This window comes from Geotrypetes seraphini, chromosome 6 (genome assembly GCF_902459505.1).
Source record: "Geotrypetes seraphini chromosome 6, aGeoSer1.1, whole genome shotgun sequence".
NCBI lineage: Eukaryota > Metazoa > Chordata > Amphibia > Gymnophiona > Dermophiidae > Geotrypetes > Geotrypetes seraphini.
In genome coordinates, this window is record NC_047089.1 from 23,262,637 (window position 1) to 23,289,256 (window position 26,620).

At 41.1% G+C, this 26,620-nt stretch overlaps 1 protein-coding gene across 2 annotated transcripts in view; it reads left to right on the top strand.

Annotated features, from left to right (window-relative positions):
- The window catches only part of TMEM135 (transmembrane protein 135), a 342,691-nt gene that overhangs the window by 103,606 nt on the left and 212,465 nt on the right, over positions 1-26,620 (top strand). For both annotated transcript variants that reach the window (XM_033948492.1, XM_033948491.1), the window contains exon 5: positions 25,681-25,746. In XM_033948492.1, the coding sequence (XP_033804383.1) occupies positions 25,681-25,746 (66 nt within the window). The remainder of the gene's footprint in view (positions 1-25,680; positions 25,747-26,620) is intronic.

A 26,620-nucleotide genomic window follows, 5' to 3' on the forward strand; every position in this document is an offset into this window, starting at 1 on the left:
CAGTTTACACAGAGGGCTCCTTTTACAAAGGCGCGCTAGCGGGGTTAACGCGCGTGACTTTTCATCACGCACTAATCCCCGCGGTAGCGGCTAAAGCGTCCAGCGGTTTAGCACGCCTTTGTAAAAGGAGCCCAAAGTCACAGGAATGATTTGCTTAATACAGCAATTAAAGCAATTTTGTAAAAGTTTGATCAAATAAAAAATATTTCTCAAATAACCAAGTTTTCAGGCCATTTTTGAATTTTATGTAATCGGTTTCATATCTCAACTCCAGCGGCATTGAGTTCTATAAATTTGACATAACCGCACCAAAAATTTGCTGACTTGGAAACTGCTGGTATTTCAATTGTATTTAGATGCACTGTTCTCTTACCCCCCAACTTCTGGAAGAGCAAAGGTTTGTTTCGATTTAATGTGTGTGTGCTTCCCCCCCAATCTTGATTATTTAAATAACTTTTGCCCTGTCTGTAATTTGCTAGATGTGGTCAAGGCTATTGGAAAGATAGTGTCAGGCAAACAGTATGGTGCTTGGAGGATTTTCCTTTGCTGAACACAGCCGTGTAACTTTTGGACTGAACATAGTACAGAGATGATTCTGATGGCAGCCTTAGATGATCTGCTTTATATGTCAATAGAGAGTCTTATTGTTGCTGCTAAATCAAACAGTGATATTTGACGCTGCTGACTAAACCTGGCTGAAAGACCTTGGAATACAGTTTCTGCAGTAACCTGGACTAATAACTCTGTTATACATAGAACTCAACAGTTTGTCTTTGAACACTACCAATCATTGCCCAGAATAGTTGAAAATGCAGGGTTATGGAGGAATCGGCCCTATTCCCTTTCAATATTTAATCTGTATATTTGATTCCCTTGGCTAACATGGCAAGATAGCTTGGTCTGCAATTTCTTTATGTGACTGAAGTTCAGATAGTGGAATCATTGAAACAAGATGAGAACAGGACTAGCATTCTTTAAGAATAGCGTAGAACAAATAGCGGTCAACAGTAAATAAGATGTTCATGAAGCACTCAAAGCCATACTTCCTCTATGTTGGAAAGAGAGTAGAAAGAGTTCTGAGGTCTTGTAATTGACATTAACATAGTAACATAGTAGATGACGGCAGATAAAGACCCAAATAGTCCATCCAGTCTGCCCAACCTGATTCAATTTAATTTTTTTCTTCTTAGCTATTTCTGGGCAAGAATCCAAAGCTCTACCCGGTACTGTGCTTGGGTTCCAACTGCTGAAACTCCTCAAAGCTCATTAAAGAGGAATGTTACCAATGTGGGCTATTGTTAAGATGAGACATTTTACCACACAGCACAAAACAGAAGACAAATCAACTGGAGGTCAAAGAGCAAGCAAAACAAAAGTACAACCTATGATGTTCCAATAGATGAATTTATTGATTCACAAGGTCGACTCAACATGAATCATGTTTGGGCCACTTGCATCAAGAGTCTGAGATTGTTAAGAACATAAGAAGCTGCCTCCGCTGAGTCAGACCAGAGGTCCATCACGCCCAGTGGCCCGCTCCCGCGGCGGCCCATCAGGCCCATTGCCTGAGCAGTGGTCCTTGACTATTTTTATAACCTATCTCTACTCCTATCCCTATCCTTAATCCTTATCTGTACCCCTCAATTCCCTTGTTCTCTAGGAACCTATCCAAACCTTCTTTGAAGCCATGTAACTTGTTCTGGCCTATCACAGCTTCTGGAAGTGCGTTCCACATATCCACCACCCTCTGGGTGAAAAAGTACTTCCTAGCGTTTGTTCTAAACCTGTCCCCTTTCAATTTCTCCGAGTGCCCCCTTGTACTTGTGCTTCCCCATAATCTGAAAAATCTGTCCCTGTCCACTTTTTCTATGCCCTTCAGGATCTTGAAGGTTTCTATCATGTCTCCTCTAAGTCTCCGCTTCTCAAGGGAAAATAGCCCCAGCTTTTTTAGCCTGTCAGTATATGAGAGGTTTTCCATACCCTTTATCAGTTTAGTTGCTCTTCTCTGGACTCCCTCGAGTACTGCCATGTCTTTCTTGAGGTGCGGTGACCAATACTGGACACAGTACTCCAGATGTGGGCGCACCAATGCGCGATAAAGTGGCAGGATGACTTCCTTCGTCCTGGCCGTGATGCCCTTCTTAATGATTCCAAGCATTTTGTTTGCTTTCCTTGAGGCTGTGGCACATTGTGCCGATGCTTTCAGTGTTGTGTCCACCATTACTCCCAGGTCTCTTTCAAGGTTACTTACCCCCAGCAGTGATCCCCCCATTTTGTAGCTGAACATCGGGTTCTTTTTTCCTACATGCATGACCTTACACTTCCCTATGTTAAAGCTCATTTGCCACTTTTTGGCTCACTCTTCCAGTGTCGTCAGATCCTTTTGGAGATTTTCGCAGTCTTCCGTTGTTTCAACCCTGCTGTATAGTTTGGTGTCGTCTGCAAATTTAATGACCTCACATTTTGTTCCCGCCTCCAGGTCATTTATAAATATATTGAAAAGGAGCGGTCCCAACACCGACCCCTGCGGCACCCCGCTCGTGACCCATTTCCAATCTGAATAGTGACCCTTCACTCCAACCTTCTGTTTCCTGCCTGCCAGCCAGTTTTTGATCCATCGGTGGACCTCTCCTTGTACCCCGTGGTTCCATAGTTTCTTAAGCAGTCTTTCATGTGGTACCTTGTCGAAGGCCTTTTGGAAGTCAAGGTAAATGATGTCTATGGGTTCCCCTTTATCCACCTGTCTGTTCACCCCTTCAAAGAAGTGTAATAAGTTAGTGAGGCATGACCTACCCTTGCAGAAGCCATGCTGACTTGATTTAAGCTGTCCATTGGTTTCGATGTGTTCACAGATGCTGTCCTTGATCAGCGCTTCCATCATCTTTCCCGGGACCGAGGTCAAGCTCACCGGCCTGTAGTTTCTCGGGTCGCCCCTCGAACCCTTCTTGAAGATTGGCGTGACATTTGCTATTTTCCAGTCCTCTGGGATCTCTCCAGTTTTTAAGGATAGGTTGCATATTTGTCGAAGTGGCTCTGCTATTTCGTTCCTCAGTTCCTTGAGTACCCTTGGGTGAAAGCCGTCTGGACCTGGTGATTTGTCGCTCTTTAGCCTGTCTATCTGCCTGAGGACATCCTCTTGGCTTACCTCTAGTTGGGCCAGCTTATCTTCCTGATCTCCATTTACAATCTCTTCTAGCTCCGGAATGTTGGTTGTGTCCTCCCTCGTGAAGACTGACGTGAAGAACTCATTTAACTTGTCAGCCATCTCTTTTTCCACCCCCTTTCTGTCTCCATCGTCCAAGGGTCCCACTTCCTCCCTTGCTGGTTGCTTCCCCCGCTAATTTCTCTTCATATTCTCTTTTTGCTTTCCTAACCACTCGGTGGCACTCTTTCTGGTGTTTTTTATGCTCCTTTAGGTTGTCCTTTGATTGATCCTTTTTCCATTTGTTGAACGATGCTTTCTTGTCACTTATCTCCTTCTTCACTGCATTTGTTATCCACACTGGGTCTTTCATTCTGTTTTTTTTTGCACCCTTTCCTGAACTTGGGGACGCACAGGTTCTGTGCTTCGTGTACCATGCCTTTGAGTAAGGTCCAGGCTTTTTCTACGGACTCCATCTTCCTTGTGTTGTTGAGTTTCTTTCCCACCATTTTCCTCATGGCATCATAATTCCCTTTTTTGAAGTATGTAATAGAATTTCATTCAGATATATTGGTACACCGATTTCTCAGCATATTTTTCCTAATAAGTTCTATTATATTCCTAATGAGAATAGTTCCATCCACAATCTCAGACTTCTGATGCAGGCCTAGTGGTTGAAACATGATTTGTGTTGAGTTGCAAGCATGAGGGATATTGGTGTGGTGTACAGTAGGTTTTGAGTGAGTTTTGGAGGGCTCACCATATATACACCATAATAATAACTAATAATAATAATAACTTTATTCTTCTATACCGCCATAATCGTGCGACTTCTAGGCGGTTCACATTGAAGAGAGCTGTACAATCATTGAGTTACAATATGCAGACAGTCAGTGAAATTACAGAATGTAGAATCTTAAAATGCAGCGAATTACAATATACAGTTTGTTAAGAATTTCAGAGGGGACATATTAAAAATAATAGAATTGGATTTAGTGTTTGCTGTAGTTACTGTTTAGGTGATATATCTGTTGAATAAGACAGTTTTTATGACTTTTCTAAAAGCGTCATAGGTCAGTCTTGCTCCATTAATGTAGTTGTCTAGCCAGTGTTGTTGTTTGTTTGCTTGGTACATAAAAGTTCTATCCAGAAAGGTTTTGTATTTACAGCCGGTAGTGCTTGGGTATGCAAATAGACTACAGTTTCTGGTTTGTCTTATAGGGCTGTATAATACGAAGTGAGATAGCAAGTATGTAGGAGCTAGTCCCCAAACCAGCTTGAAGCATATGTAAGAGAACTTGAATATTATTCGTGCCTCGAATGGCAGCCAGTGCAGCGCAGTCTGTAGTAGGGGCTAACATGGTCGCCCTTTTTCAATCCAAATATCAAGCGGACCACTGAGTTCTGAACAATTCTAAGTTTCCTCGTTGTTTGTTTGGGTATACCCATATAAACGATATTGCAATAGTCCAGTGTAGAAAGTGTTGTAATCTAAATGATAATGGGTCAAAGTATTTTTTGATGGTCTTTAATTTCCATAATGCCAGGAAGCACTTTTTTACTACTACATTCATGTGTTCAATCATTGGTATGGTGAGATGTATGTCTGAGACCTTTTATGTGAAGTTCACTATAGTGTCCCCTGCTCTGATGGGAAATCTATGTAGCTAGTCTAGTACAAATGTTGGCCTCTCCTACATGCCAATGGCTTGTACAGTGCATTTTCCATTTGGATTTTTTCCCACCAAAAATGGTTGTAAAGATCAATGCACAGAGCACAAACACATTCATTTTTGAAAAAAACAAAAGTTAGACATTTTGCTGTTTTGAAAATAGGCATATTTGATAGTGGATTTTTGTGCATCTTCCACAACTTTGATGAAGTTAGTGGAACTTATTCACTACCAGGTATATATGGATAAGTTTATGCACACATATTCCGTGCAGTTTCATAAAAGGATTTTATACGGTAATATGGCGTGAAATTTTATTGCTTTAGTAATTGTTTTTATAGTGCTATTACATTTATATTATGTATTACTTTAGCTGCATGGGTGGGAATAACATGTAATTAATTTGCTATTATTATATGCCATCCTTAATCTTCCTTCTCTTTAGGGAAAACATTTGGAGAACTGCTACACATTTGGTCTTTTTCTCTTCCTTCAAAAAAATATGTTGGCAAACACAAGCGAAAAAGACTGGTTATAGTTTGTCTGTTTTGTATTATATCTTTTCATCTCGAGTTATCATTTGAAGGATTCCTATAAATATCATGGAAGATGAAATTCCTTTTGATTATGCTTATACCAAATAAGGATTTTCAATCCATCCTTTTATGCCTTGGACCATTTTCCTGCTAAATCTTTTTAGCTTAGCTTTCAAAAAAGGTTCAGAGGCATAGAGGAACTCTGACATTTAAAAAAAATGCTTTTATGAGTTGTTTTTATTGGCTGCCACAAATGTTTAAGCAGAGGGCAGAAAATGATGGATTCCTTTGTTTATCACGTCTTCCAACAGAAAGTTGTGATTTTGATAAAAGTAGTCTGCTACATCCCATGTTTTCATTCCAATCTCTCTCTTTTTCTGGAAAGAGTAATCTGGATGTTCTTCCTGTTCCTCCATTTCTTACCTGTTGGCTTCTCTAGATGGAGACCAGCAAGGAAGTCAGCATTAGATACCTGGTTGTGGAATTGGTGTTTTGGGAGATGGAGAGATTTATCATAGTGATTTATCATAGTGATCAAAAAAGCGTGGGATAAAAATAGAGGATCTCTAATTAGAAAATGAAGGATGTAAAGTAAAGAACTAAGGCCGGTGTTAGACAGACCTGCACAGTCTGTGTCCCATATATGGTGATTTGGTGTAGGATGGGCTGGGGTGAACTCCACTAATATGGAACAGGAGGATGTTACTGGCCAGACTTTACGGTAGATGTCCTGCAAACAACGGGATGGTTGGATAGGCTGGAGTGAGCTTGGATGGCAACTTCAGCATTTGGAACCTAGGACAATACCAGACTTTACAGTCTACGGCCCAGAAATATCAGAGAAGAGACAAGTTAATCTAATCATGTATTTTTTAATAGGTATAACTAATAGGCAGACTGGATGGACCGTTCAGGTCTTTATCTGCCGTCATTTACTATGTTACCTGGCAGAAACCCAAAGAGTAACAACATTCCAGAGCTGAGATTGTGATGTCATAATGCCTCAGTCCACCAATGCCTAAGAGCCAACCTCAGCAGTGATGTCACAATGGCTTGATCTAGATGGCAACTTCAGCATTTGGAACCTAGGACAATACCAGACTTTACAGTCTATGGCCCAGAAATATCAAAGAAGAGACAAGTTAATCTAATCATGTATTTTTTAATGAGTATATATGGGCAGACTGGATGTACCGTTCAGGTCTTTATCTGTCGTCATTTACTATGTTACACTGTGCTATTATGTAGATCATTCAGAGCGTATTTTTTTTAGTACTCTCCGTGAATTGACCTCATAACTAGCCTTCTTCAATGACCCTCAGAAGTACCACCTAGGACTCAAAAATTCTTATTGTCCCAGGCTGGATCATATATTTGCATTTTTATATATAAATACTTGATAAATATTCTTAAGGTTGCTTATAAATAATTTTTTAATTCATTGTGTGATTTAGTTCTTAACTTAAATGTGGTCTTCCTTTCAGTCTTAACTTAAATGTGGTCTTACTTGAACTTGTAACTATGACTTAACTGTATTAATAACTGGACTGTTCTACTTGTACTAGCAACTCCATTGGATGGCCGTGTGAAACTGCTCATTCTAACTTCATGGATAACTGACCCAACCTTTTGTAATGTAATTCGACCTTAAATTGAATAGGTAAAGGAGGAATAGAAAATCTGATTAACATAACATACATAGGCCCTCTGGTATGAATTTTTGGAACAAAATATATTCATGGATATTTTGGATATTTTTCCATAAGAAATTGGTATTTTTTAAATGTCAACACTTTATTCTCATATTGTTCCAAAATATATACTCCTATAATTCTCATCAGTTCTGATCTCCTATACTCCTGGATATACTTTAGCTGATGTTCAGCTTCATTTTCATATGCATTCTTGGCTCGATTTGAGCAACAGCATGTATATTTGTCAAAATATTTCCAACATGTCCCCTTTTGGAAAAGATTTTTAGATGTAATATTATTTTGTGGGACTTATCGGAGGATGAATTACAATAATATACTGAGTGGTTAAATCCACTAGATATGACGCGAGCAGTGGCCACTTTTAAGGCAGCCACTGATATTGGTACCGGTTACAGAATCCAGTCCTTTGTTTAAAAATCTTTATTGCGAGTTCTGCCTTTGACTTAGTGAACCATGGGAAATTGTTACAATGCTTAGATGCAATTGGTATCAGAGGAGAGGTGTTAGACTGGTTTTGAGGTTTCCTTATGTCCCACACCTATCAAGTACGTTTTAATTATGATCTTTTTGATACCTGGAGTAATCCATCTGGCGTTCCGCAGGGATAACCATTATCCCCATTGCTTTTCAATGTTTACATGTCATCATTAGGTGCGCAATTGACCCAGTTGGGGATAAAATTATTTAGTTACACATATGTATTATTATAGCAAAAATTAAGATGGGGATGGGGAAAAAAGATTGTTTAATGTAATAATTGTATAGTTAATAGTGCGTTTTGTATAATATTTCTGATTTATCTTTTGTATTGCACTCTGAAAGTTTGGAAAATCAATAAAGTTTTAACAAAAAAAAAACTTTAATGTACTACTTTTTTGTTTTTTTTCATTTTCTTTATCTTTCCCCACGTTTCTTTCCCTTCATCCTTTATTCACTTCTTTTCTTGTATACTTTAACTCTACCCTATGATTGCTATTGATGCAGTTTCTTCCTGTTAATAAGTGGTGGGGAGAGGATACAGTGCTGGTCCCCTCATGAGAAAGCAGCTACAGTGGTAATGGAGGAAAAAAAGTTGCAATAACTGCATGGAACTATGAGGAGGAAGATAGTAATGGTCTTGCAGAAAGGAATTAGCAGCATCTCGGCACCATAGGAATGAGACAGTAGTGGTTTAACATCACTAAAAGCGATTCTGTAGCAGTGAAAATTCTGAAAGATCAAGGTGGTGGCAGCTTGGTATTATGGGAATGAGGTTGCAACCGAGGATCACATGAGCAAGGTAGCTGCTTGAGGCTATGAATATGCGTGAGACAAATGGGCGCCAACATTTGAGAGCGGACAATTGAGCATAAGACTTCAGCGCACCGCTCTTAAAGCTTATTTTAAAGGGCTCCGATGGGGGTGTTTGGGGGGAACTCTCCCTACTTTACTTAATACTTGTCACGCTGCCGTGTTGAGGGGGGCGTGTGGGGGTGTAACCCCCCACATTATACAGAAAACTTAACTTTTTACCTATTTTTTAGGGAAAAGTTGTTTTCTATATAATGGGTGGGGGGGGGGGGGTTACAACCACCCCCAAAGGCAGCGCCAACACTATTAAGTAAACTGGGGAGGTTCCCCCCTCAAACCTCCCTTTGGAGCCCTTTAAAATAAGCTTTTAGAGCGGCGTGCTGAAGTCTTGCGCTCAATTGTCTGCTCTCAAATGCGTTTGTCTCGCGCGCTTATGACTGTGAACCAAGAATGTGGGTAGTGGCAGTTCAGAAAACAAGACAACTGAGGCCACAAGCTGTGGAAGTGAGTGGGGAGTTTGCAACCATCTCATTATAAGGGGACAAGTTTGCTGTAGTTGCCACAACTAGAAACCTTAAAGCATTTATTTCTCATATGTGGAAACCAGTTGTTAAATTTCTAATTAATACAGGATAATAAGTTAGGATGACTGTCTTTTATTGCAAGTTGTGGAAATAATATAGGTGGCAAGTTTCAGTATTTCAGTAGAGAGGGCTGAAGCAAGTCTAGTTCAGTGATTGGATCGTTCACATTCACTTTCTGTACGAATATATTTCATCAAATGGCAAAATATTTGTAAGTTGACTCTATCCTAGAAGCAATAAGCTGAACTTTGATGTGTAGCTACTCGCCAACATTTGATTTAAAGTACTTAATTATATGTCATGAATAAATAAATGTCACACTAATGAGTTGTTTGTCAGCCTCCCACAGAAATAAATATCTTTCATCACAAATTTTATTCTTGTTAGACATTAGTTAAATTTGTCTAGACGGAAGGCAGACATTTTGTAAATTGGATGAAATACAAAATAGGCTCCAAGGCCATTCTGTTTCTAATTACCAGTTTGGAAAACTGTATCACATGAGTATATGGTACACACATCCATGTGTGAAACCAGTAACTTCCGGCAATTAGCGCTTCCTGTAGCTTTGCATTAATGTAGTAATATTCTGCAGAACCAAGTATTGTATACCTTCAAACACAAATTCAGTCTTTTGACTTGATTAGAGATAATACAGAAACTAGCAATTGGAAAAAGGTAACAGTTTGTCACATAATTGCTTGATGAAGACCAAAGTTGGTCCATTGGTCTCGGACGTTGAGTCTCTGTTCTAAAGGAATTCAGTTTTGTCTACTTGAAACCGTTGTCACCTTTGGGAAGCTTACAAAAATGATTTAATTCCCAGAAGATAGGCTCCTACAGTTGGAGTGGAGGACTAGCTTGTTAGTTAGTGCAGTGGCCTAGGGAACTGGGTTTGATTCCCGTTGCATCTCCTCGTGACTATGGGCAAGTCACTTACCATATTTTCACGCATATACCGCGCACCTGTGTAAAAACACGCACACGGGTATAGCGCGCAGGAAACCTAAATTTATGTAAAGAAATTATTATATACCGCGCACACGCGTATACCGCGCATGCTGCTCCATGAATTTAAATCTCCTTCTGCCATCCCGACTCTCCTCTCGCCGCCCTGCCCTCTGCCCCAAGTCTCCTCTCGTCCCGACTCCTTTCGCCACCCTGCCCTCTGCCCCGAGTCTCCTCTCGTCCCGACTCTCCTTTTGCCACCCTGCCCCGAGTCTCCTCTCATCCTGACTCTCCTTTCGACGCCCTGCCCTCTGCCCCGAGTCTCCTCTCGTCCCGACTCTCCTTTCGCCCCCCCACCCTGAAGAACTGCTGGCCCCCCCACCCCGAAGGACTGCTCGCACCCCCCCGATGTCCGATTCATCCCCCCGCGCCCCCCCCCGGGCACGGAGAAGCTGCCTACCGTTGGTTCCCGATGCCAGTGAGCCCTGCTGCTTCCTCTGCCGGCGGTCCCGCCCCTTCTCTGAGCCCTGATGTCAGAGAAGGGGCGGGACCGCGGCAGAGGAAGCAGCGCAGGGCTCAGAGAAGGGGCGGGACCGCCGGCAGAGGAAGCAGCAGGGCTCACTGGCATCGGGAACCAACGGTAGGCAGCTTCTCCGTGCAGGAGGGGGCTGGGGGATGAATCGGAGATTCATGCTGGGGGGGGGAACTATGTAAAAAAAAATTTGTACAACACGCTCACGCATATAACGCGCATGATTATGCTCGGTTTGTAAAATCGCAGTAATCCTCCATTGCCCCAGGCATAAAATAAGTACCTGAATATAACATGTGAACCGCTTTGACTGTAACCACAGAAAAGTGGTATACAATCAACTCCGCTTAAGTGGAAGCCCCTCGGACCGGTTTGCCATGTGCGCTTAATTGGAGTACCATGTGAAGAGAGTCGAGCACCGTCATTTTTCTCACGAGATCAGCAGCTCGGGGCGGGATTCCATGCTTGCTTCCGATCACTGCCATCACATATCTTAGGACATGTGACCTGTAATCACATTTGATGTTTGCGATTATCCCTTGTTTTTTGTTGTTTTCATATTCAACAGATAGGCACCTTGAAGCCAACAGCTTCGCTACGTTTGAAAGCGGTGTATAGGTCTCAGCATGGTGGACAGGTTCAGCTAAAGAGAATGATTTTTGTCCACACGACGCCATGATTCAGTTCCGAAAATTCGAACACATGGGCAGGCCTAGACTGCTGTTCCGAAACACGCGACTCATCTACGTGATTGCTTTTAACCGGAGTGAACTTTACGTGAAAGAATACAGGAGGGACCTACGACATCAGTACGCATAAGCAGATTGTGTGCTTATCAGAATTACAAATATCCTTTGTTTACATCCATTGACTTTAATGTAAAAAAAGGTACCATGGTGGTAGGCTGCGGATAACCGAAGTTTGCGCTTAACCGACGTGCACTTAGGTGGAGTCGAGTCTACTGTATCAAGTCCCATTTCCTTTCCCTTTATAAAATACAATGATCATTCATTTTGAAAATATTATTGTATATACATAGAACATATTTAGATGAAAATCTGGAAAGATATTATTTCAAGACTATTGCTAATTCAGGGGGTTGGGAGTAGGGGAACTGATGCTGCTGGGGCCTGGTGAAGGGAGGCTGATGCTGGAACATTGTGTTTTGAGTCATTAAGAACATAAGAACATAAGAAGTTGCCTCCGCTGAGGCAGACCCTAGGTCCATCCTGCTCAGCGGTCCGCTCCCGCGGCGGCCCACCATGCCCATTGCCTTAGCAATGGTCTATACCTATCTATACCCCTCAATCCCTTTTTCTTCCAGGAATCTATCCAAACCTTCTTTGAAACCATTTAATGTTTTCTTGTCTACAACAGCCTCTGGAAGCGCGTTCCATGTATCCACCACCCTCTGAGTGAAAAAGAACTTCCTAGCGTTTGTTCTAAACCTGTCCCCTTTCAATTTCTCCGAGTGCCCCCTTGTACTTGTGGCGCCCCTTAATTTGAAAAATCTGCCCCTGTCTACTTTTTCTATGCCCTTCAGGATCTTGAAGGTTTCTATCATGTCTCCTCTAAGTCTACGCTTCTCTAGGGAGAAAAGTCCCAACTGCTTCAATCTTTCAGTATATGGGAGATTTTCCATTCCCTTTATCAGTCTAGTTGCTCTTCTTTGTACTCCCTCAAGTACCGCCATGTCTTTCTTGAGGTACGGTGACCAGTACTGGACGCAGTACTCCAGATGCGGCCGCACCATTGCACGATACAGCGGCATGATGACTTCTTTCGTCCTGGTTGTAATACCCTTCTTAATGATACCCAACATTCTGTTTGCTTTCCTTGAGGCCGTGGCGCATTGTGCCGATGCCTTCAGTGTTGCATCTACCATCACTCCCAGGTCTCTCTCCAGGTTACTGACCCCTAGTGGTGTTCCCCCCATTTTGTATGTGAACATCGGGTTCTTTTTCCCCACGTGCATGACCTTGCATTTCCCCACGTTGAAGCTCATCTGCCATTTTTCAGCCCACTTTTCCAGCTGTGTTAGATCCTTTTGAAGATCTTCGCAGTCTTCCCTGGTTTGAGATGGAATCCATCTATTAAGCAAATGCACTGATAAACCCCTGTTTTTTTGACTCTCAAAAAACACTTGTTTGCCTAAAAAATAAATCCTAAATTTCAAAATAAATAAGTACCTGGAAACTGAAGCCCTAGTTTAAAGGGCAATGTAAAACAGGTTATTTGGTTTTAGCCAAAACTGGATCTTTGGCTGAAATTCGCTGTACAGTTTTGGCTAAAACCAGCATGGCATGGCCCCTCTGGCCAAAATAAGCCCTTGCACCCCTTGACAGAAAAAGCTAGCCTCCCAATTAAGAGCACCACCCTTCTATCACCAGGAGGATATGGCAGCCATTTTGAATATGGAGCTGGCATTGCAAGAGCGACTGAGGATTGTTCCTTCCCTGAGGCCCTACATGGGGGGTGAGAGTTAGAGAGTGGTTACTCCTTTGGGGAGGGGCTTAGTTTTAGCTGAAACTGTATTACAATTTTTGACCAAACTTAAAACATGGCTGATCTAAATCTGGGGCCAGTTTCATTACCGAAGTTGAAAATAAACCCAAAATTTGGTCAGTGTAGAAGAAACATACTCGATGATGTTTCCGGCTGCAAAAGATAGTGGACTTAATGACCCTAGAACTGAATAACTGATTCCACTCCAAGAACAATGAATAATGTGGTCCATGATATGTGCTTGTATTAGAGTACAAAACCGTAGTATTGAGTGACTTCAATGAAACACAACCTCTTGCATTGTAAAATGATCAACCAAAGGCATGTTTGAGTTAGTGGGAACTGAAGATAATTCAAGTGAGCTGCAAGCATCAAAATTTACAATAAGATAGTTGAAAGCAGTCTTTGAAATGATCTTTGAGAAAAGGTCAGTAAACTGGTTTCCTCTTTGTCTAGAAGGAATTCCCAAGGTATACTGCTTCCTAAAGCTATTGTACCTCATTCAACTTTTTTTTTTGCTCCTGTGTTTAGCATCAAACATTGTCCATTTGAAAATTGTAGTAAAAATGAACTGCAAGAGTGGGTAACACCCTAATAAATTTATATCTATGGATTTATTTTTTTTTTTAAAGATAGGATAATAATTAAAAAAAAAAGATTGGCCCTTGAAGCACTAATATTGGCAAAAATACATTATCTAGCTAATGCATTTGCATTAACGTGGGAGCAGGCAGCACCTCCTAAATAGGAGACAGTAAGTTCTCTTGAGTTAATATTTTTGCAGGTCTTGCTCATAAATGGAAACATTTTGTGGGGCCTGTAAATTATTTGTAAAAGCCCTGTTTTTGAGCCACATTAAAATAGGCTTAGCATCTGGGAAAGACCTGCATTAAAATGTGCTACACTGACAAATGAGCCTCTTCAATGCCGTGCAAAAATGGCGGATGGCACTCTGTGAGCATAGCAAACTTTCCTCTATCTGAAATGGAAAAGGAAAGGGAACAACAGGACCGCTAAAGTACTCGCAGCCTTACTACCTGCTCCTGTGGTTGGACCTCTTGATTGCCATTTTCAGCACTTGACTTTGTTGAAGCTGCCTAGATCAATGCCACAAGGAGCAACTATGGAGCCTGAGGAGACAGTACCCATGGCACTGCATTGGGCAATCAACACCCCCTTCCACCGAACCTCACAGCAGGAAGAGCTTTCAGCTCGAGAGATGATTCCCCCCCCCCCCCCTTGGTGCTTGAGGAGGGAATATGTAAGATTGGAAATTGCAACTGCAGAAGTCTCAGAGTGAACTGGGAGGACCCCCCTCCGAAGGAGGTTGGACTGGGATGGAAGATGGTAGGTGGAGCCAAAGTGTCAACGGATAACATTCCTGTGTTTGACTTCATTGTACAGTGACAAGAAGCAATTTCCTTTGACTCTATATGGATAATTATCGAAAATCTGGGCAAGCTACGGCCTTTACAGTTTTCTTATAAGGACATACCAACATTTATGCATATTTGCCAGTATGTACACTTAAAGCAGCCATTTTACAAATTATATGCATGCACAGAAAGAGAGAGTGGTATCAACTTGTCAGTTTCCAAATTGGCTATTAGTTAACCAGTGTAACTACATTTTAAAAAAATGGGGGATTCAGAAGAATGTACTCACTTATTCCCCCATTTAAAGCTAAAGCTAAAATAAACAATTAAAAAATGTGTATGTCTCTGAGCTAGTGCAAAACCCGTCAGTGAACAGTGTCTGAATAATATGTGCCTTCCCATTGTAAGATGATGAATGTCTCTGTTTCCCAACCAATAGTAGCTTTATAGAATTGCCATTTATATACGGAAGAAGCTTTGTAAAATAGATTTATAGTAGATGCCGTCTTGAATACATGACTTAGGACCTGTTATAAAATTACTCTCCCTCAGATGTTTTGTAAATTGACTAATGAGCTAGGGGATATAACATAACATAAAATGTATTTATATACCATAATACCTTGCAGATCAGTGCGGTTACAAAATAAGAGGACCGAGTAATTCACAGCAGAATACAAATCAGTTTTCCAAAAATGTAACAAATAAGCTTTCAATAATTAAAAAAGCAAATAAGAATTTGAATTATCTAATAATCGATGAAAGTCAGCATCCCAACTAGCTGCTTGAAATGAAAGTAGATGGTGGAAATATCGTTTAAATAAACAGCCTTTTACAGAAGGAAATGCAAATAAAGTTGTGATATGCAATGAATGTCTAGATCTTGTAAAAGTAAAATGGTCAGCAAGGGAATTAGATGCCCGACCGTGTGAGACTTGATAACATAGATATCCAAACTTAAAAAATACTCTGGCCTCAATAGGAAGCCAGTATAACTTGTGAAAATAAGATGTCGCACGGTCTCACTTTTTAAGATTAAAAATTATTATATTGTGTTATTTTATTGTATTATTCGTAATCTACAAAGATTATTTTGATAACTAGAAAGATAATATTGCAGTAATCTAAAATACTTAAAACTAATGACTGCACTAGTTATCTGAACGGGGTGACATCAAAGTAAGATCTTAATAACTCACAATTTCCAATAATTGGGTGCTAACAACCAATTATTGATGTTAATTGGCATGTATTCGATTAAGCAATGCACCTAATTTAATCACATGTATCTGAAAGCAGGATGGTTGGGACATTCCAAAAAGTTGCGCAAAGATTTACAGAATTCACACGAAGCATGCCTAAGGTGGGCACCAGCGTTTACATCTGTTTTTATCATATGTAAGTAGAGCACCCAAAAACTAGGTGCCAGATCCACACCAGACACTCTTTTATAGAGAGCGCGTACCCTTTGCAGAATAGCCCACATTAGCTTAAGCCCAGATTCTGTAAATGGTGCCCGAAAGTTAGTCGCCTAGATCAGCAGCCTAACTTTTCAGTTACGCTTAATCGGCACAGTTAATTGAAAAGTGTCAGAGAGTGGTAGAAAGCTGGAACGCTCTTCCAGAGGCTGTTGTAGGGAAAAACACCCTCCAAGGATTCAAGACAAAGTTAGACAAGTTTCTGCTGAACAAGAACATGCGCTGGTAGGGCTAGTCTCAGTTAGGATGCTGGTCTTAGACCAGAGGGCCGCTGCGTGAGCGGACTGCTGGGCATGATGGACCACTGGTCTGACTCAGCAGTGGCAGTTCTTATGTCCTTAATTTAAAAACAATTTACAAAACTAATTAGCTGGTAGGCGCCTATCATTTTGAGGTGGACATCTACTCTGAGGTGCCTACCAAAAAGCAGACATGGTTAGGGGCAGATTCTGGGTGGATTTTGGGCATGGTTTAGCAGGCACACTCACTTAGGCCAAGAAAACCCTTGTATAAATGGGATTTTGCCTAAGGTTTCGCCACCTACCGGAGCTTAAGACTGCTTAGGTACCACTAGGCATGATTATTTAAACTATGCCTAGTGGATGACTGACAATTGCTCTCAACAGCACCTACAAGTTAGGTGCCATTTATAGAATCAGGGCCTTGGTGCTTAATTTTTTTTCAGTATAGACAAAACAAAAAATGCAATGTTAATCTGTTTAGCAGGTTATCCAGTAAAGGAACAAAACTGACAGAAAAAAAATCATAAATACCAAAAACGAAGAAAAACAGACCTCATACACGGACAGCCGGGGACTGCACTGTACCCTAAGCCGTCCGTATCATCACTGGTCAGAAAAAAAAACTCCATACATAAATATTTTAACAGTCTCTCATCTGTCAACTGGACTTATGTTTCAAAATCTCTCTTTAAAGACTGGATGAAAATCAAAATTCCACTGCATAAAACTTCACACCAATGATTACAGCTGGGTAACAATGCATCTGTAGTATAGCATTCTTAAATCTTCCTTATAAAATAGAGCGTGAAAATAGACTTATCTTAACACAGTCAGTCTGAGGCAATCTTTCTCTTTACTTCTTCATAACATGCCATGACAACCTTCTGACAGAAAGTACTTCTGTTTCGCCTCTATAGTGAAGCTACATCAGGGGAAAAAACATCAAAAACTTCTCTCAGATGCAAAAAAATGTATAACACTCTCACGCAACTACAAAAAGGGCTTTGGCAAAAACCCAAGATGGCTGCGGGACCGAAAGACGCGACTTGCTCATTCAAAAGAACCAAGCGTCTTGACATCATCACCTTGACGTCAGTTTTGTTTCTTTACTGGATGAATGGGATAACCTGCTAAACAGATTTAACAGTGCGTTTTTTGTTTTGTCTATATTAAGTCTATACGACTGTGTTCTCCCTTTGATTTATTAATTTTTTTCAGTACCATTTATTGAATTCCCTCCTTTGTAACTAAAGGAAAAACGATTCATCATATAGGGTCCTGTGAGGAAAGGTGAAAATATTCTGTCTTGACAAGCCAGAGTACACTTCAAATTCCACTGTCTACTATTTAAAGCTATAAACAGAGACAGCCCAACCTACTGGAACAATTGACTAATTCAATCCACCTCAACCAGACACAGGAGAACCCACTGAATATTCACATACCCGCCAACCAAAAATGTCAAATGAAGGAAACTGTATGATAACCTACTGGCCACCAGAGCAGCGAAACTGGACAGACAACTCATCAATTTGCTGATTTCTACCACAGACTACAAAACCTTCAAAAAAGAAACAAAAACCCTACTCTTCAAAAAAATACATAAAACCAATATAACACAACCAAACATGTCCCAAACTCCTCCTGCAATTACCAACTACTCCTTAGCAAATTGAAAATATTCAAACTATTCCTTAAGTACTTCTTATTATCTTAACAATATGTACTTCTTAATTATCATAACAATTCTTATGTAATCCACCTTGAACCGCAAGGTAATGGCGGAATAGAAATCACTAATGTAATGTTATGCAGATTCTTGATATACCACCTTTCTGTGGTACTACCAAAGTGGTTTACATGAATTCATATGTTTCTTATCTCACCATCGTCTCCTTCATGCATATGTTTCTCTTCATTGGCTTTCTAGTTAAAACAGTGCTAATATAAAATAGTGCATGTTAGTCTTGAACCACAAGGTAATGGCAGAATAAAAATTACTAACATAATGTATTTAAGGTGTAACCTAATTGCTCCCATTGCCCTATCGCTTTACTCCATCTGATTTTTACCACGATCTCTCTTTCCCGCTCTGTTCTCGGCCTACTTGTATTGATGTCAGTCCAGTGCCCCTATTCTCGCTGATTGTTTGCAGCCCTCTTTCCCTGTATCCGCTTCATGTACTTTAAAACCTTACTTTGTACCTATCTTCGCTGATTCTCCAGCTCCTCTTATTGTAAACTGCCTCAAACTACTAGGCTTTGGCGGTATATAAGAATAAAAATATTATTATTATTATTATTTACCAAAACATGGTATCTTTCTCATGCTGTAACTTTACACCAATCACCTCGATCCTTGAGACAAAAAATACAATGAGGGACATAATAAAAAAAATACATCTAAGTCCGTTTTGGGCCTAAGTTGCTAATCGCCCAAAGTTGACAGTGTCTAAAGTCCATTCTCCAAAAATATGTCCAAAATTTTTTTGAGAATCGTCTAATTATACATCCAGCCGTTTCATCATTCAGGCCACTAAGTCATCTATCTTTATACCCCATTCTCGTCCAAAAATTCATCCAACTCAAAGACACCTAGAACAAGACCTTTTGGATGTGGGAGGGGCCAGCAAAGTGATGGACTGGAAATCCAGACATGGCCACCCAGTAGTGGGGCACCCTACAGGGCACTGCTGCAAACTTCACAAAAAGGGTGCCACATAAACATATCACCAGGACTCCCTCATAGGTCATGGTGAGCCCCTCCAAAACACCCCCGAAACCTACAAGACCCACCTGTCTACAACCCCAATAGCCCCAGACTACTTAAGCCACCCCTGTGCTGCTCTACTAGGCTTTTCTATGCCATTGTGCTGATGTTCTGGAGGCAGGTATGTATGTTTTTATTCCAATTTTTATGGTGTTGGGTGGGGGAGGGTCAGTGATCACTGGGGCAGTATGTGGGGGTCTGTACTTTGTGTCTGCAGTAGTTATTTGGTCACTTTGGATACATTCTGGGCACTTAGACCTGTTTTTACATCACCTAAGTCACAACGTACAAGTTCTGTCAAGGCAGTCTCGTTAAACTTTCAGGTTATACTTGCAGTACAACTAAGGGCTCCTTTTACTAAGGTGCACTAGTGTTTTTAGCGCGCACTGAACATTAGCGCATGCTAACCCCGCGGAAAATACTAACACCAGCTCTATGGAGGCGTTGACGTGTAGCGCGCTCTGAAAACGCTAGCACAGCTTAGTAAAAGGAGCCCTGAGTCTAGCTCAGCCCACATCTCGCCCAAATCCCGCCCTCACCACTCTTCCTAAAATGCCCCTTTCAGCTTTGGGCGTACAGCAGCACGGAAAGGGCCTAAGTTGTTTTTAGTTACGTCTAAAACCTGTTTCAATTATCGTCACTACTTGGGACAACTTCTTTTTGATCGTCCAAGTGCCGATTTAGGCGGGATTTTAGACTCATTCCCATTTCAATTATGAGCCCCAAAGTGTTTATATGCCATTGCTGTGGCAGGAATAATTTTGTGAAAAAATTTGGTAGGACATTTGAGGATGATTAATAATACATAGATTTTTTTTAAAAAAATTGACATTATTGAGGCATTTTGAATGAATACTAAATGGTGATTTAAAGAATTATTCTGATTCAAAAATGTTATAAAGATTGTTTTGTGTTATAAATTTGTATGTGTTTTTGTAACCCACTTGGGTTTAAGCAGGATATAGCTTTTTAAATACATTTCAGTTTTTATTAGCAAAAAGTACAATGCAGCTTGTTGCGGGTATTAAAAAAAATTCAGTAACATTTTGACTAGTTTATACTATTCTTAATGAAAAGAAGTACATCTGCTTATTAAATACCTTTTGTTTCGAAATAAAGAGCTATCACTGTCGTGGGAGCTTATTATTGGCAATTAGTAAATGGCTCCTGGTGGTCACCCCTTTTTTATATTCTGTTAGGAAGCTATGCTTCTAGCGCTAATCTTTTCAGTGACACTCAACATATGAAGAGTGGCGTTTCTGTCAAGAAATCTATAGTGCCAGATTTGCAAGTGCTGTGAATTTGCTTTGTGTCTGGATAGCTTTGACATCTGCTGGTACTAGTGTGTTAAAGGCGATCTCTTACTAGTAGAGGTGAATAGAGGAGTCGTACATACATCAGTGGTTTTCAATAGAAACAAAAGCAGCTTAGCTGTATTGATGGAGTTCTCTATTTTGCTGCAACATTCTTAAAAATCTTGATGGGAAGAACTGATGAATGAAACCAATTTTGAGGGACACAAAAGGTTGCATGAGGTTCTCTCACCCCTTTTATTTTATGAGAAGGGGTGTAGAAGAATTGGATCTCAGAGTTGCCATGGATGCTATATAGGAAACAAACTTATATATTGTTAAGTCTAACATGGTACAAGGCAAATATAAAGCTGCCCTTTCACAGAAATCCTGCTTTTTAAATTAGAGATGTGAAAAAGTTAACACACGTATCTGTTTCATTGTGCGTTATCCGAGGACAAAACTACAGATTATGGACCGAGAACCATTTTTCAGGGTCAGTGGAGATGCATACGTAAGTTCTTGAAAGATAAATATGTATAACATATAAAAATACAAGATATAGGAATTTAGGGCCCAGTATTCAAAAGTTATAAATTAACCTCTTTGAAGATTTTCTAGGGCTGAGGGCATAGCATTTTTACTCAGAATTTCACTAAATTCTTAAATTTGGTGCATAAAAAGTGGATGGCAACCAGTATCCAGTGTAGATTTAAGATAAGGAAAATAAATGACGAGCTTAGCACTCATTTTCAGTACTAAGCTCATTAATTAGTCTCATAAATCTAGTCAAACAGATGGCAGGTCTAAATTTATAAGAATAATTTTTAAGGGGGGCTGCCGAAAAGTTCTCGGCCCAACCAAGAAGAGAATGATGTGGAGCCGTGAAACTTACAAGCTAAACTAAACTAAACCTTAGGTTTGTATACCGCGCCATCTCCACAAGCGTAGAGCTCGGCACGGTTTTCAGGGTTAGGTTGAAAAGGAGCTACAATGAAGGGTTATAGGAAAGGAGCTAGGAAGATAAAGAGGGACAGGGAACCAAAAAGCGGGAAGTGTTAGATGTTTGAACAGAGCCAAGTTTTCAGGTGTTTGCAGAAGGATCAAGAAAAGCGTGGAATCTGGGACACCATAAAATCTATTACCAAATGTTCAGAAGCTATTTCCATAGACATTATAATCCTTCGTTCTCAACACCCTTGTTTCGCACTATCAAACTGTCCTCCTAAACTTATTGACACCATGATTGTGACAGCTCTTATGCACATTTTGAAAAATTGGAAGTCACCCACACTACTAGACTACACCTTTTGGTGGAACTCCTTGAGCATGTACCACAAATTCGAATCATATGCATATGAAAAGAACACGATATCTCGTTTCTCTACAAATTTGGTGCGAAATAAATCACCTTGGTCATTCTTAGATTCATATGTTCATTCTGCCTTGTAGACACTTCTGCCTCTCTCTCTTTCTCTCTCTCTTTCTTTATCTCTCTTTTTTCTTTTACTTCATCTTCTCTGCTTTTCTATCCTTTCTATTTCTTTTCTTAGCAGTTTCAAATACTCTGAATTCTTCTTACTAATCTACTATATGCAAATAACCGCAATTATGGTTTCTTTTGTTTCTACATCACTATTTCTTATTCAATTTTTATGTATTTGAACTGCTTTCTGTATATTACTTATAATATTCAATAAAATTAATGAACTAAAAAAAAAAAAAAAAGAAAAGCGTGGAATAACTATTGCCCCAGGTACATTAGGTAGATTGTGAGCCCGCCAGGACAGACAGGGAAAAATACTTGAGTACCTGAATAAATTAATGTAAAACCGTTCTGAGCTCCCTTGGGAGAACGGTCTAGAAAATTGAATGAATAAATAAATAAATTGAAAGTTTCATGACTCCACGTCATTTTTTTCTTGATTGGGCTGAGAACTTTTCAGTGGCTCCTCGTAAGTTCCTAAATTAAGATAAACTCTGAGCTGACAAGTTAGACTTCTAAGGGCCCCTTTTACAAAGCCATGGTAACGATTCCCGTGCGGCAAATGTGACGCAGACCATTTAATTCCTATGGGCTGCATCGCATTTGCTGCACCAGTTTCGCTACTGCGGCTTTGTAAAATGGGCACTAAGTTTGGCTGAAATAAGGTGCGAATTTAGGAATCTAACTTGGAGCTTAAATATTGGGCCCGCAGAATGTAACTGCCGATAAGGAATGTAAAACCCCTCTGATGTATTCCATTTTCTTTCATATAGAAATCTTTATAGCTAATTTTGCTTGGAAAATTTTCAAAGTAGATGTGTGAGCATACTTTCTTTTTCAAAAATGCTGTGAGTAGAATGTAGCTGTAGTTTTGGAAGGAATTCAAGCGGTTTGAAAATTCCTCTGTAAATGTTCATTACTTTGGACATTTGTTTTCAATCAGAGGGGTTGGGAATGGTTATTTTAGTCTTTGCGATTTCAGGAATAAAAGAGACATTGGCCTAGATTCACTCAACGCACTGATCGTGTCCCGACCAGTTTACGATCGTACCCCGAACCGATCAATCTCCCACCCGATCCGATCTGCCCATGCAAATGAGGGGAAATGGCATGCATAAGTAGGAACAACAAAAAGAAATCCAACCAAATCTGCAGAGAAATCACCGAAGCAGGCAAACCAAACAAACACTGCAGGCAATGTACACGATGCAGCCAAAAATTTATTATCTAAAGTTAAAATGCAGTAAAATAGAAACCTTTTTACCAACCAAGGGACCCAATACGGTCCGTGTTTCGGACAACACAGGGCAAAGGTAGGGGAGGGACATTAAGGTGGGCAGACTAGATGGGCCGTGGGCCCTTATCTGCCGTCTATTTCTATGTTTCTATGTTTCTAACACGCCTTTGTCAGGGGGTCCATGGTAAATAAGGTATAAAATGTACCGCAAACAATGAAGTTAACAATGAATGCCTGTATATTGATTCCGCCGAAAATGCTGCCAAAAATGAAGCCACTCAGCATTTTCGGCGGAATCAATATACAGGCATTCGTTGTTAACTTCAATGTTTGCGGTACATTTTATACCTTATTTACCATGGACCCCTGACGAAGGCATGTTGTCCGAAACACGGACCGTGTTGGGTCCCTTGGTTGGTAAAAAGGTTTCTATTTTACTGCATTTTAACTTTGGATAATAAATTTTTGCCTGCATCATGTACATTGCCTGCAGTGTTTGTTTGGTTTTCATGGAAACCATCGATTCACTAAGCAGAAGAAGAAACACCGATTGGGTTTGCCGATCTGAAATGAATCGACTGCTGAGGACCAGTTGCTTACTGTCTCTGCCAACTCTTCTGCTCTCTGCCGCCCTGAAATCTCAGTATCGAGGTTACAAAACAACCCTCAAAATAAAAAATAAAACTGTACATTACTCCCCATATATTCTGCAAAAAGCGCAGTGCAGTGTGAGCTCGTGGTTTTAACCCACGGGTTAAAAGCATTTTCTGTTCCATAATCTGGCTGCAGCGTGTTCTGTTCCATTAAATTGAAATGCCTGCTCAAGTAAACTGCAGCCACCCCTCCCCCTTTGTTTTGACCTGGCTTGTGCGGAGAGCATCTACAGCCAACCAGGATGGTCTGCGCATGCGTCGCGATCGCTCTGCAGCGATCCGTGGGATCGTGATGGGGCATGTGTCCGGTCAGATCATTTGCATGAGGACTCTGTAGTGAAACGATCGCCCGGCAGAACTCGGCCACGAATCGCCCAACAACGATCCAGAACAGTGAGTTTAGTGAATCTAGGGCAGTGGTTCCCAAACCCTGTCCTGGGGGACCCTCAGCCAGTCGGGTTTTCAAGATATCCCTAATGAATATGCATGAGAGAGATTTGCATACCTGGTCGCTTCCATTATATGCAAATCTCTCTCATGCATATTCATTAGGGATATCTTGAAAACCCGACTGGCTGGGGGTACCCCAGGACAGGGTTTGGGAACCACTGATCTAGGGTATTGTGATATAGGTAAGTCACTTCGCCCTCAGTTGCCTCAAGTACAAACTTAAGGCTAGATTTTCCAACTTGTATTAATGATTTAAGGGAGATTATTGCACTTTAAAGTACATAATGCATATTTTTAATAAGTAGCCCCTTGTTGGAAATAATAGGATCTACATTAAATAGTTGGTAAATATAATCCTTAGATTGAAAAGCCTTCTGGATGTGGGGAAATACCTATTGTATCTGAATGTCAGTCGCCTTGAGCTTCCAAGTTTTCCCTTGATTTATGGCTGTCCCTTTACTTGTTTTCATCCTTTACCCAAGGTTTTCTTGAATTCTGCTGCAGTTTTGTCTCCGCCACTTCGAAACTTTGTTATTATGTAATCATCACTCTTTCCGTGAAGAAATATTTCCCATTGTTAACTTTTCCATCTGTCTTTTATGAGTCTCATAGAATGTCCACCCTACTGAAAAATGCTCTGCATTATTTATATCGCTAAGGTATTTCAATGTCTAAGAAAGGATAAGTAAAAACACATTGGTGTTAAGAATCATTTATAGTTTTTAAAGTATGAGGTTGTGGGTTCAAATACCATGTTGCTGCTTGTGACCCTGTGCAAGTCACTTGGGGCTAGATTTACTAAGGCCATGGATCGGATCGGATCCGTGAGCGATCCGATCCATGGCTGGGGAGGCTGATTCACAAAGCGGCTTCATTCAAATGAGGGTGTTTGGAATCATGCCCCGAACTGACCGCCTGGATTGCTCTCCAGTGATCCTGACGCACGCGCAGACCATCTGTAGATAGTCTGTGCATGCGCTGGCCCTCTGTGCCTGGCAGAATTTTTTTTTTTAAACTTTTTCGCGAGCCCGTGGTTTTAACCCGCTTTAAACCCACGGGTTAAAACCACGGGCTCGCACTTCGGGGAAGGTGATCGGGGCAGAGCACTGGAAAGTTGGGGGGGGGGGAGAGAGAGCAGAAAATTGGGGCAGAAGCAGGGCGGCAATCGGGGCAGACAGAGCTGGAAAGTCGGGGGCTGAGAGCAAGAAATCGGGGCAGAAGGCAGGGCAGTCGGAAAGGACCTGAGCGACTGGTCCTCAGCAGTCGCTTATTTTTGGATCGGTCAGCCCAGTCGGTGTCCCTTATTTTGTTTAGTGAATCGCTGCCTGCCTACATTTGAATGCCGTTCCTTCTCGTTTGCATGGGCGGATCGGAGGATGATAGGGACAGAGGTTAGTGAATTGGGTCGGAGAGAAATCGGATTCAAAGGGGTCTCAAACCGATCGGTGAATCTAGCCCTTAATCCCCCATCGCCGCAGGCACATTAGGTAAAGTGTCAGTCCGCCGGGACAGATAGGGAAAAATGCTTGAGTATCTAAATGTAAACCACTTAGGTGTTAAGTGGTATATAAATACTAAAATAAGTGTAGTCTAATGTCAATGACTTGTTTTTGTGCATTTAGTGCTGTTATTTCAGCCATATAATAAAAACAAATTCCATTCTCTGTGTTAATTAGTATTATAACAAGGAGAACGGGATTTGCCGGCAGAAAACTAGTTAGATAAAAATATTTTTTAAAGAACTGAACTACTTTTCTTCTTTTTCTGTCCAGGCCACGGAAACATTATTTCGCATGGGAGTCTCAAGAGGAATCATCAAGCCTATAAGACACGGAGAAGTAAGAATGAAAATGTGTATTTTATTTGTGGCCTGGGAGTTTCTTTCTGCTGATGTAGGCTCGCAGCACAATCAGAGCCCGACCTCTATTGGGCTGCAGTAACTATCCAGGATTTTTTTCTCCATTATAGAACTTTCGTCTACTTCTCCCATTTAGCCCAGCGTTGCAGTAGCAGTCGAGGGACACAGATGATAGATAGTTCCTTGTAAAACTCAATGCACATGCACTCTGAAGCTGTCACAAGGTGTTTATGGTTTTAGATGATTGAGACTACCCCCTCCCCTCTTCTTTCTATGAACACTATAAACCAGGGATGCTCAAAAGGTCGATCGCAAAGACAACTTGAGTCGATCACGACTCATGTTGCCTTTGCGTTCTCCCTGTTCTCCAATGTCACAAAAGGCCAGCAGCGATTTCAGAAGCGCCGGGCAAGCCAGTCCCCCCACGTCAATTCCGAGAGGAAGTTAAGGGCCAGCCAATCGCTGCCTGGCTGGCCTGGAACTTCCTCTCCAACGTCAAAATTGACGTCGGGGGGAAGGCTGCTGGTCTATTGCGGCATCGGGAAACAGGGAGAACTCAGTGGCAGCGGCAGTGGTTTGGGGGCCTGTACCCAGATGTCGGCGGTGGCCTGTTCCCAGATGTCAGCAGTGGCTTGAGGAGAAAGAAAGGGGAGACAGAAAGACAGGGAAGCAGAAAGACAGACAGGGAGACAGAATGAAAGGTAGGTAGGGAGACAGAAAGAAAGACAGCAGAGAGAAAGAAAGTAAGAAAGGGGGGCAGGGAGACAGAAAGAAAGAAAGGGGAGGGAATGGAGTGGCAGGGGCAGGCAAGGAGAAAGGAAGAAAAAGTTGGACTCATGGAAGGACAGAGATGT